This window comes from Euprymna scolopes, chromosome 17, assembly GCF_053919585.1.
Source record: "Euprymna scolopes isolate OS-2025 chromosome 17, ASM5391958v1, whole genome shotgun sequence".
Taxonomy (NCBI): Eukaryota; Metazoa; Mollusca; class Cephalopoda; order Sepiida; family Sepiolidae; genus Euprymna; species Euprymna scolopes.
In genome coordinates this window covers 70591260-70603753 of record NC_136498.1, presented here as the reverse complement: position 1 = coordinate 70603753, position 12494 = coordinate 70591260, and the positions used below count along the sequence as shown (strand labels likewise).

The 12494-nt window shown below is 31.0% G+C and overlaps 1 protein-coding gene across 5 annotated transcripts in view; it reads right to left on the bottom strand.

Moving 5' to 3' along the window:
* LOC145296782 (uncharacterized) overlaps nt 1-12494 on the bottom strand; it is an 823821-nt gene that overhangs the window by 403525 nt on the left and 407802 nt on the right. For all 5 annotated transcript variants that reach the window (XM_080142846.1, XM_080142847.1, XM_080142845.1 and 2 more), the window contains one exon: nt 2517-2570. In XM_080142846.1, the coding sequence (XP_079998972.1) occupies nt 2517-2570 (54 nt within the window). The remainder of the gene's footprint in view (nt 1-2516; nt 2571-12494) is intronic.

The window sequence follows — 12494 nt, the reverse complement described above, 5'->3', positions numbered from 1 at the left end:
TAGTGGAAATATATTATTTTGTTTTAACAAAACCTATCTTTACTAAAGTTATAGTTTTCAGTAGTACAAAAAAATGAATGAATTTATTTTTTTACTTTTTCTATGAAAATAAAGCATTGTAAATTGTAACAATAAAAAAGAAAATATATTTTTTTTAGGGGCATTATGAAAAAGCTCCTAAAGTTCGTCTTAATGAATTCAATGTAACCCCAAGAAAAATTAATTTCTCGAACTACGATGTTATCATTGAATTAAGCATTGCTTATTTAATATTTTCACACAAAAATTATAATTGCAAAAAATATTTCTACTTTTTTTTTTAGATCATGTGTTTTAATAATTTTTATATGTAAGATACGAATATTTTCCTTGCTTGAATGAATGTGAAACTTTCGACCTAACATAATTTTTATATAATCTTGAAAAATAAAATTAATTTAAAGAAAGGAACGTAGAAAAATAATTTAATTAAAAATGGTAAGAAGAAAACCAGTACTCCTACCTCCCTTTAACTACCCGACGTCATTTGCAGACAGCCTTTTGACTTTCTGACATTTTAGGGCTCCGTAGAATCCACACTTAAACGATTTTTCGTTTGTTGTGATTTTGCGAAACCAGAATCTCTCCCCTTTGAGGGCTAATTATTTTTTTTTTTGTACAAACAATGTGTTCTTTTTTTTTTTATTTAATTCAATATCTTAGGACTTTACTAATTATCTTTGAAATAGACACAGAAAACTAATATTTATCTTTCAAAGGATTTGTGCAATGAATTTATTTAAGTTCAAAATTTAGCTGAATTTGTCAGATTCCGAATGTCGCCGTGAAAACATTTTTCATTATAGTATAAGTATAATCCACTTTTAAGAAGCACGAGGATAATGGAATTAAAAATGTGAAGTTAGACAGAACGATCACGTGCGAATTTATATTTTTAAATAAACAGATATTTATTTATTTAAAGTTTCAAATTTTCGGCTAATAAAAAGCCTTCATCAGGATTAAAAAAAAATAAAAACAATACAATATATATTTTTTATTTTTTCTGCTCTTACGTGCGATGATGTCGTTTAGCAGAGTGGTTGTGTATTGTAAGTCCAGTGGTAAGCGCTGTTCGTGCGCGAATGTGTAGTTTAAGTATGATCCACTTTTAAAAAGCAATTTTTTTTTTCACGTGTACAAATATTTTTTTTTCCTTTTGAAAATTAACTTTACGCTTTAATCTTTCAAATACAATCAAAAAGTAGTCGGAAACCCACAAAAAAAATATATGATAAACCGGCTTTCAAAACTATGTCCTATCTTTTTCCGCCCGTACCTAGATAACAGCATTTAATGTAAGTTACAGAATTTAAACTATAAAAAAGGTTTTAAAATATTAGTTGATCTGTTGCTAACAACTGTGAAAAAAAAAAAAAACCCCAAAAAAACATAGCCGCAATCAAGAAATTTGTATTCATTTTTTTTTTTATGGAAGTTGCAATTTATTAAGAGCAATTTAACCGCATGATAAAAAAATACAACCGACTTTCTTACAAATCGACGCAAAAAAAAATTGAACTAGTTGAGATATTTCAACGACTTCTATGCTACAATTAAACAATTTGTAAAAAAAAAAAAAAAGGAAAAGAAAAAAAGAATCGACGTAATCTTTCTCTTCCGATTTCACCGCAAACATTTTAAAGTTTAATGCCATTAATGCAATAGAATTATCTCCCTTAAACCATGTGTTGTTTTTAATATCTAGTTCGGGTATAAGGGAGATAAGTGTTGCATAAGTTAAAAGATTTGTAAATGTGTATGAAAGAGATTTGAATCAACATACAATCAGATTTTAAGGAAGTGAGTGGGGTACATATTTGGTATCTATTCAGTTATTCTTGTCAACATTCCGTACTAATTTTCACTTCGTTTCAGTCAACCTAATAGATCCCGTGCGGTCATCCAAACTCCAACCAGTGTCCTATCGCCGAAATGTTGCATCCTCGCGCTTCTTTTACAAGTACTTTAACGGAAAGTGCTTGGACGAAATTAAAACACTTGTATCCTCTCAACAGTCAACACCCTTCGACAATCAGCAAAATACCACCCCTTCACTGTAGAGATCGCTATATGTAGTAAAGCTTTCTACTCAAATAGATTCTTCCTACGAACCGCTAATCTTTGGAATTTCCTCCCGGGTCCCTGCTTTCCTGACTGTACTGACATGCAGAATTCAAGTGTAATGTGAACAGACATCTCGCTGCCCAACCCCCCTACATAGAAACCAGATTTACCGGGATACTATTAGTAGCCCTTTACGATTTAGTGGAACTATGCCTTGTTTGCGATTAATAAACAGTAATAAATAAATAAATATATGTGCGTGCAGCGTAGCGTGCTATAAAAACTGAATTGAAAAATTGTGCGTACGTATTCTGATTTACTTTTTGTCATTTAAAATTGCATTTCGCATCTGAATACTAGCGTGAAAAAAAAAAAGTGAATATTTATAAATATAGACAAAAGTTACTTACCCGAGCTCCTCGCTGGCCAGTAACTCCTGGTGGACCATGTGGACCTTCTCGTCCCTATAAGAAAAAAATAATGTATTTATGATTAAAAACAAAAACAAAAAAAAAAACATTTTTTGCAATGACAAGGAAAACAACTCATCACCAACAAATACAGAATTATCTCCCTTTATGCAGTCATAAACCGCGATTGCTATGACTATACAATAAATTAAACTATTCGAGCTTTCTTCAAGGAAAATTCCCCGAGTTGCTGATGTCACTATTCGTAATTTATGCTCCTAGGACGTAATCGGTGAACTGTTTCTCACCGATATAAATGATTGTACACTAAAATAATTAAATTAATTTTAAAAAATCAGGCTTTCTTCTCTCGACGATTCATGTGGGACTCTCAGTAAACAGTAAAACTTCGTTTCATAAACATGTTTTTATTAGAAATGTTCAAATAAAGACTATTTTGTGCATTCATTTTTTTTTTTTTTAGATTGTTATCCTCATCTTCAAAGGTGTTGTTGTTGTTTCACCATGTTTCGGCCAACTCATTCTCTGGCCTTCTTCAAGTGATTAACCGTGAAGGGATAAAAATGCTGAGTCTTGTGACTGTATTCTTAGTAATTACTGCATTCCATAGTTGTTGCTGTTTCACCATGTTTTTGACAAACTAATCCTCTGACCTGCTTGGGATAGGATTGTAAACCGCTATTTTCAGACAATGCGTACCCGGAACCGTAAAGACTCAACGCCTCTATTCATTACACCACGGGGCTAGCAGTATCAGAATTTTTGTAGGAATTTTTGACACCCCTAACACGAAACTGCGAATACAATATAAAAATCTCGTAATTTCTCTGTTAAAAGTGGGTTATTTATTTTCTTTATGGATTATACTTCCAAAATAAACTATTACAGTTGTTTTAAAAGTAATAAAAATATTTTTATTTTTTTTTTAAAACAGTAATGAATTTTCCGAACTCAATATTTTTCAATTTTTAAACTCAATATTTTTAAATTTTTAAATTTTAAAAATCTATCAAAATTTTTCTATTGATTCTATTTTTACGATATTTTCAGGGTCAATGTGAAATTTTATGTTCTTTCCAATAAACCGAATATAATATTTTAGACAAACGTTTTTTTTAAATTAACGCCCCCCCATTTTCACGCCCCCCCATTTTCACGCCCCCCCCATTTTGAAATGTCTATTAAAAAGTAAATAATTAATTTATGTTTAATAGGTTTATATATCACAAATTGAAGAGAAAAGGTCAATAAATAATATATTCAAATTTAAAACAAAAAAAAAAATCAGTTTTTTAGAAATTTACCTGTAAAGTCCGAAGTTTAAAACCTTATTTTATAAGAACACATTTTTTCTTTTTGTCTTTTTTTTTTTTTTTTTAATGAAACCTTGGTCCTTGCTCCTTTAATTGAAAAAAAAATTAGGGCTTGAATTACATTTTTCGAGGAGTTATAAGCTTAGAAAGATAGGGGGTCGAATAATTTACGCCTCTCATTTTGAAATGTCTATTAAAAAGTAAATAATTAATTTATGTTTAATAGGTTTATATATCACAAATTGAAGAGAAAAGGTCAATAAATAATATATTCAAATTTAAAACAAAAAAAAAAATCAGTTTTTTAGAAATTTACCTGTAAAGTCCGAAGTTTAAAACCTTTTTAAAAAAAAAAAAACACATTGTTTTGTTTTGTTTTTTTTTTAAATAAAACCTTGGTCCTTACTCCTTTAATTGAAAAAAAAAATTAGGGCTTGAATTACATTTTTCGAGGAGTTATAAGCTTGGAAAGATGGGGTGGAATTATTCACTATTTTCACGAAATTTCTGACACTGCTACCACGGGGCCCGACATGAAACAACAGCAACTTTGAGTGTGAAGATAGCAGTCCGAAAAAAACAAAAAAAACAAAACAAAGATTATGAAGCCTCATCTGAAAAGATTTAACGATTAAAAATCAAAAATAAAAATAATATATAAAGATGAGTTTAAAAAAAAATTATCTTCTTTAATTTCAATAAATCGCTTCTTAGTCTGACAGACCAGCAGAGACCATCAAGGACTTTGCTTGAAGAAAGTAGTGTGTAATGGCAAAAAAAAAGTCCACCGTTGACATCTTAGGAACTTTAATCCAGAATGGGGGCGTCAAACCGGCAGGGGGACTTCGATTAGAGAAAGCCACTATTTATCTTATACAGAAGCACGTGTTATAAATCAGTAGCAAATATTCATTTAACCAAAAAGGATTTCCACGTTTAATATTGAAACTATAGATTTTCTTTGTAAATAACACATGTTGTAATATAGCTTGGCGGGAAAAGTAGGTATTGCGAAAGTGTGATTTAATATTAATTCGAGTTCAGAGACTATGATATTCGCAAATCTGCAAATGGGAATTGAAACTTGACGTGAATATGACATTTGCTGAAGTTGTGATTAGAACTATGATTTCAACGATCATCACTATATTGTTTATATTGTGTGAAGCGAATGCATGTTCTGTTTTTTTTATTATTGAAAGAAAAATGCTCATAGTTCCAGCAAAAATAAAAATACAAATTACGAGACCTCGTATTTTTTTTAAAACAAAAAAGTTGAAAAGAGCTACGAAGACGAAAGTGGTACAATTAAGAGGAGCAACTTTTTTGTGCTCCAGAATTTATTTTTTCTATATAGTCATCACCATTCTCAATGCACTTTTGCCACCAATGAATGACGGCTGTGTATGGACGTTCGGAGCGCGCTTTATCATACGAGGGTCATTCCAAAAGTAGAATCTCGCATTTTTTAAACTAAAAAAAGTTGAAGAGCTACGAAGACAGGAGTTGTACCATTTAAACAAGAGATTTTTTTTGTGCTCCAGAATTTATTTTTGCGACATAATTATTATCACTCTCAATGAACGTTTGCCAGCAATTGAATGACGCATCTCTGCTTCTGAAGCACGTCAACGACAGGAATTGCTTTCTTAGTATGCCACACCGTCAATATCTGCAACAGAGAAATCATTTAGTCATCATAACAATGCAATTTGCAATTCCTTTTGATCCATTCGGACGGAATAAAAAAACAGGAGGCATTACTTTTGGAACCCCTTTAAACAATAATAAAAAAAAAACATTTTGTGCATACCAGTACACTTGTACAATCTTTCATACGTACGTTATCACCTTCAATACTTATTTTTAAAATGTGAGATCGTAATAAAAAAAAAAATATTTAGCGTGGCTGGTTGTGAAATAATTACGATTTTGCAAATTTCTAAATGAATTGTTTCCAAATCGAATACGATGTCATTAATGGAAAACTGTTGTCGTTGACGACTTAAAGTGACAGTCGTTTATTTATTTAAGAAGTATTAAGTTGACAGTTATTTTCAAGGCGAAACGAAGGGGATTATATTAAAAATATTTAAATTGTTAAAACAAATATATTACAACGTTCGTTTTATTTATCTAAAAACATGTAGCTAACAAATATTATAATGGTACGATTTTTGGTAATTTCGCAATTCATAATCGTCTAAAATTCATATTGAAATGCGATCGACCTTTATTTTTTAACTGATTGTTTTTAGGCATAAAATAATCAATAACTATATAAAAATAAAATAATACAATAATAAATTAAATAATAAAATAATAAATAACTATATAAAAATAAAATAAATAACTATATAAAATAAAATAATAACTATATAAAAATAAAATAATAAAAACTATATAAAAATAAAATAAATAACTATATAAACAATAAAACAAATAACTATATAAAAATAAAATAATAAAAACTAGATAAAATAAAATAATAAATAACTATATAAAAATAAAATAATGAATAACTATATAAAAATAATATAATAACTCACTATATAAAATATATACTGGTTGTTTTGGGGGAAGAAACTCTGGTTTACTAACAGATTCGTTGAAGTTTTTATACGAAAATTTGGAACGCTGATTATGAAAAAAAAAAAAAAGACGCTACTATAAGAGGTACAAGTGCGGCAAATTTTAACAGTTACTCCCATTAATTTTTTGGCGCCGTCAACATCATTAGCTGGATTCATAATTACAGGGTGGAACGATAAAATTGTCGCCTAAGAAAAGACGACATGATTTCATTTTCGTTTGATGAAAACTTTTTTTTTTTTTTTTTTTTGCAGACCATCTACTAGTTGGTCAGTCGTATACACATCCCACTAGCGATAGGAGCCTTCTATCACGGCTGAAAGTGACACAACGAGCGAGGTCCGAAATGCGCCGCTGTACAACTCGTGCTCTCTACCGATCAAAGTTATGACAACCTCCTCAAAATGTAAATCCGTGCATTTCAACGCTTGGAGGCACAACTCAACGAAGTTTCCTGACACAGTTATGGTCTTTGATATTGTCAGGGCCACATTATGCCACTTCACATCTTCGAAGTGGCCTTGAAAGTGTACCTGGATATGCTGAAAAGAGTGATGATCCCCTGGTGCAATCAGGTCGCCGCTGGCAGACCCTGAGTGTGGCAGCAGAACTCAACGCCAGCCTAAAACTCCAAAGAAACCTTGGCTTGGCTTCAGAAAAAGTGGCACGACTTTGTCTCCTTCTCTCACTGGCTCCCCTCCTTCCCCCGATTTGAACCCGTTGGTCCACTTCGTTTGGTCATACGCCAAAAACATCACTAACCTGACCTCCACAACACCAAAGCATGCTTGATCGCCGCTATCCGCCGAGTATTCGCGTAGTTCCGATCGACGTTTGTGGAAAAGACATGCTCCAAGTTCTGGACCCGTACCGAGGCGGTGATTGAGGCTACGTAAAATGGATGTCAGCTCTACCACATAATCAAGCTACCCGAATTGATTTTTTTAATAAAAGTTTTAAAATAAAATTGTATTGTTGGTTTCTTAATGGCGACAATTTTATCGTTCCACCGTGTATTATGTCGTTTAAATTATTTATAGTCTTGATTTTTGGAGCTGTTATCATCCATTTATATATGTTAAAATATTTATATTTTACAACGTTCATCAAAATATCAAAATAAACATTTATTTAAAAAAAAATACATAACCTACAGTCATAAGTATTAAAAAGTATCATTATTTTTTACAATTACTCGAATTTTTTGGTTTAAAAAATACAATATTTTACATATATTTTGTTATTAATGTTATAGGTGCTTATTCAAATTGGCGCGTATGAAGGTAATTAAAAGTAAAGAACATACAGAAAAGTCTGTATGATGCACTCATTACAGAACGAAGGTGTCATATTCCAAAAATTATGTAATTTGATCAAGTATTTTTTTTTCATGTATTAAAGAAATAAAATTTTACCACTAAGCGAGTCGTAGTGGTTTCCTCGGACATGATGAAATCAGATTGAATAAATAAGGGGGGCAACAACTCAATTCGAAGTGTTGAGATTTAAAAAAACTCAGCCTTATGTTCAATACAAGTTATTAGTAAAATTGGAAAAAATCGTAAATTTTGATGTTCCTATTTTCAAAAATAACTACTTTATTGAATTATGTGATTTTTGGAATATAACACCTTTGTTCTGTAACGAGTACATAAATCATATAGACATTTCTGTATTTTCTTTATTTTTAATTGTCACCAATAAATGCCAGTTTAAATAAGCATCATGTTATGCCGATTTGGCGACCATGAAGTTTAAATCTTTGAAAAAAAAAAAAATAGTCGTAATTTTTTTTTTTTTTACAATTCCTCAATTTTTTTGACATTACAAAAAAGAATGGAAATTACGACGATAATTGCAGAGGAATTGTTAAAATAATAAAAAATAATGTTCTTTTTTGTAATGTTAATGTTTATATTTTTGTTATTAATGTTATAAAACTTTGTTACATTAAATAAAGTAGTTGAAAAAAAATTTGTTTGGAAAAAAAAATTGTCTCATCTTTCTTTTCTTAAAATTCCTCGAATGTATTAGCGTCCCAAATTATTGTATGAAAAAAAAAATCAACTAATTTCTTAATAAACTAAGGTTACTTCCCTTAGAACAATCAGTAAAAATTCTGAATAACCAAAAATCTAATCACATTTTGGATCAGGTTATTATAAAAACAAGTATGAAAGCATAATCCTACCAAAGGGAAATAAACTATGCCCATCGTTTAAATGTTCGTTAAAATAAAGCGTGCCAAGTTGCTTCCCTTTACGCAATGGCTTAAGAGAAAGATCGTGTTGTATCCGATGATGCGTAGACTGGGAGGAAGATAAATTTATTTATACCTATCTTCCTTACAATTCCCCCCACAAAATTTCAGGACACTACTTTGAATTTTTTGAATATGGTTAGTTTTTTATTCAACGATTCGCGTATACTTGTCAAGTTTCTATATTCAATCTTTTTTTTAAAATTATTTTTAACATAAAAAATAATTTGGAGTAAAACTAAATTGTCTGGGAATAATGCCAAATTCATTTCACTGTAATTTATAAGCGATCATAAATTAAAAAAATTAACAAAATATCTCCGTTTTCGTTTAGAGATATTTAAATAACTTTATGTCCTAAACTTGTTTTCAGATATGAAAAACTCATCGGTCTTCAAGAGTTAGAACCTGCTTTTCTTTCGAAGGAAGCCATACTGAGACACCTTCCTCTAGAGTTCAATATGAGATGCTCTTCCAATATCGGATTCGCTGAAAGTATTTTTTTTTTTTTTTTTTTTTTTTTTAATCTAGTACTTCATCTGTCGGGTTATTCACATTTCAAAATGTGATCTATCCATTAGCGACCTAAAAGATTGTCCAAGTCGTTTAGTAATGAGATTGAATTCATATCTATGTAAGTTATTTATTAATGTTTAAAAAAAATTTTTTTTTTAAGAATGAGAAGTCAAGCTGAGCTATTATTCAAAACCATATACGAGGGAACCTCTCCTCACCCCGACTTAGAAATATCGATTTTATTTATTCACTAGACTACTCGTGACCCGTTGGGTCAGTAGGTTATATTAGCTATGGAATTCATGTATGAGCGTGGCATTTGTGAGGTAAAGAAAATAGTTTTTTTTTTGACATAACAGAAACATTTCTATGAAAGTATATAAAAATGAAAAAAGAATATAGATAGATTTCTATGAGTCGTTCTGTTTATTATAATTGATTATTTTTGAAATTTTTTTTTACAGTTACTGAATTATAAGTGGTTGACCATATTTATAGGTAAATGTGCATTGAACAGATACCATAATACTTATTATAGTTAAATTCAAATTTTGATATATCTGCTTTTTTTTTACATCGTTCATTTCTGTATTACGTTTAAGTTATTTTAAAGCTCACTCTTCCCATGTTAAATAATAATTTCGAAATAATTTAATATTTCAGTGTCTCAATTTTTCTTTCGTTTTTTCCCCGCGTTTAAATTATCCAAATAAACAATTGTTAATACTGTCTGTTTCTTTTTTTTTTTACATCGTTCATTTCTGTATTACGTTTAAGTTATTTTAAACCCCACTCTTCCCATGTTAAATAATAATTTCGAAATAATAACGTTAATATTTCAGTGCACAGGTCATGCGCGCATGCGCAACCGGATGTCGTAAACCGGAAAGTGGGTTACATACATCGTTACAAGATCATTTGAGTTTTATAATTATATAGATTAACAAAATCTTTATAACAGTTCTTTTTTGAATTTCTATATTAAAAAAAATGGTTAATCCAATTTTAATCCCTTCAATTTTATTTATAGTGAAATCGGTATGATTTCACTTTTAAACTACTTATACCATGTTTTGAGTAAATAACCAGAAAATCATATATTCAAGCAAAAATGCAAATTATTAAAATCAAATAATTCATCACTATAACAGATACGTGTGTACCATCTTTCATGCGTACGTTATCATGTTTGTCCATTCTTTAAAAATGATATCGAGTTCACAAAAATTACTATTTTACACATTTCCAAATTTTGCATTCAAATACAATGGTAAAAAAAAAAATCCGTTAATAGCAAAGCATTCTGTAGATTATATTTTTAAATAGCACACAATATGACGCATTATCAATGCACGGATCAACAAATTCGTTCGTGTGCCAAATCTTTGTCTTTGCAGAGAAGCTCTTCATCTGCTAATATTTTTTTCAGCGGTTTACCTGCATATGCATGAATTCCTAGGCGTGTTTAGTTCAGCTTTTTTTTTTTTTTACCAACAATATTCTATTGGAATAACGTTCTATTTAATTATAGTATATAAATTTGGATCACCGAATGAAACAAACAGAACGACAGATAGACCAGCCTTTGACTTGAACTTCGACGGGTGAACGAACCAAGAACTACGCGCCTTCAACAAACACCGCATTCAATGAACAACGCAATCAGCTTTCAACACACACCAGTGATCGCAACAGAAGTGAATTTACAACGGAAATTAACGAGAACTGAACGTCAGTATCGTCGCTGAACTGATTGAACAGATGAAATACATTTGTTTATAACCGATCGCGGTTCACTTCGTTGTTCCAGATGTGCCTCGATAATAGCTTATTTCGGATAACCACTGTTTCCATTGCAAACAAAGCATAACAGTCAACGACATAGGAGATAGTGTTGATCGAGCGCAATGAATAATTCATTGTTTCTATCACGTTTACTTCGAAAGGAAATGAATATGCTAAACTGATTAAATAATTAATCTTAAGTAAACATTCAACTAAAATTATATATATATATATATATATATATATATATATATTACACACATATATATTACACACATATATAAGTTTGTACAGCAGCATTGCTTCTAACAAAGCCTTCGTCAGATAATGACTGAGTTCAGGCATAGTTACGGGGCCGAGCCATTATCAAAACTAGCCCAGAGCGCCCTAGCAGTATCTCACGATATCACCAGATTTTGTTGGATTGTCGTCATTTTGTCGGATTGCCATATCCACGCTGATGCAGATAGAGTTCTGCCTTGTATTTGTTCTTGTCTGACGACGAAAGACTAAGATTATTAAAGAACCTGAAGGATGAGTTCGCAATAAAACCTCGTCACCTGATTCCGATAAGAAATACAATGGTTTTTCAACCATTTCTAAAATTCTTCTCGTAGATCTTCATATTTTTCCAGCTTACACTGATGTGCCCAGTCAAAATTAATACAACAACGAAAACATTTTTTCAAATTAACGGGGCAAAATTACGATATCCGGGATATATATATATATATATATATATATATATATATATATTGGAAATTTTCAGCAGTGCAAAGGGAAGTGGGGGTCAGCTGTTTTGTTTAGCCTGCAGCATTCATGTTACCCCCTTCCCCTCTCATCTTGGCCTCGTTGTCTAGCAGTCGTTTGAATCTGAAAGACATTTTCAACTGGCGAATGCGTGTGCGTGCGTGTGTCTCTCTTCCTTTTTTGTCATTTAAGTCCTCGTAGAATTTCTCCCTTTCTCTCTTTGTTTAGTGTTTTTCCTTTTTCTTAGTAGTATCATCATCATTGCTTGATGGCGATTGGCTGCTGTGAAAAAAATCCCAGAAATCACTTTCTTGCGCCCTTTTCAAATTAGTTCTGGATAAGACTTCGTGAGAGCAAGTCTGAGATTCCGTCGAGTGGAGGTCGACGTAAAAACTTTCAACCACTTCACTAAGGGTAGATAGCCTTTATTGAGCGGTTGAAAATGGTGTTTTAAAATACACCTTTTATTGAAAAAGATAAAGTGTGGCAGAGCCTGTCACCATTATATTTCAAACTGTTGAACGAGAGACTCGTCAACAGTGATTTATTTTCTTTCTCCTCTTTGTCCCCAAACGGATGAAGAAATAGCTAGACAAAGCTTTTCAGAGAAAAGGAATATTATTTCTGGACGAAGAGGAGAAAAAGAAGAAGACAAACTTTTTCTGAGAAAAGGAATTTTATTTCGGACACTCCATACTACGAAAGGAAAGTTAGTCATACTTAAAAGAAAACCTTTTGATG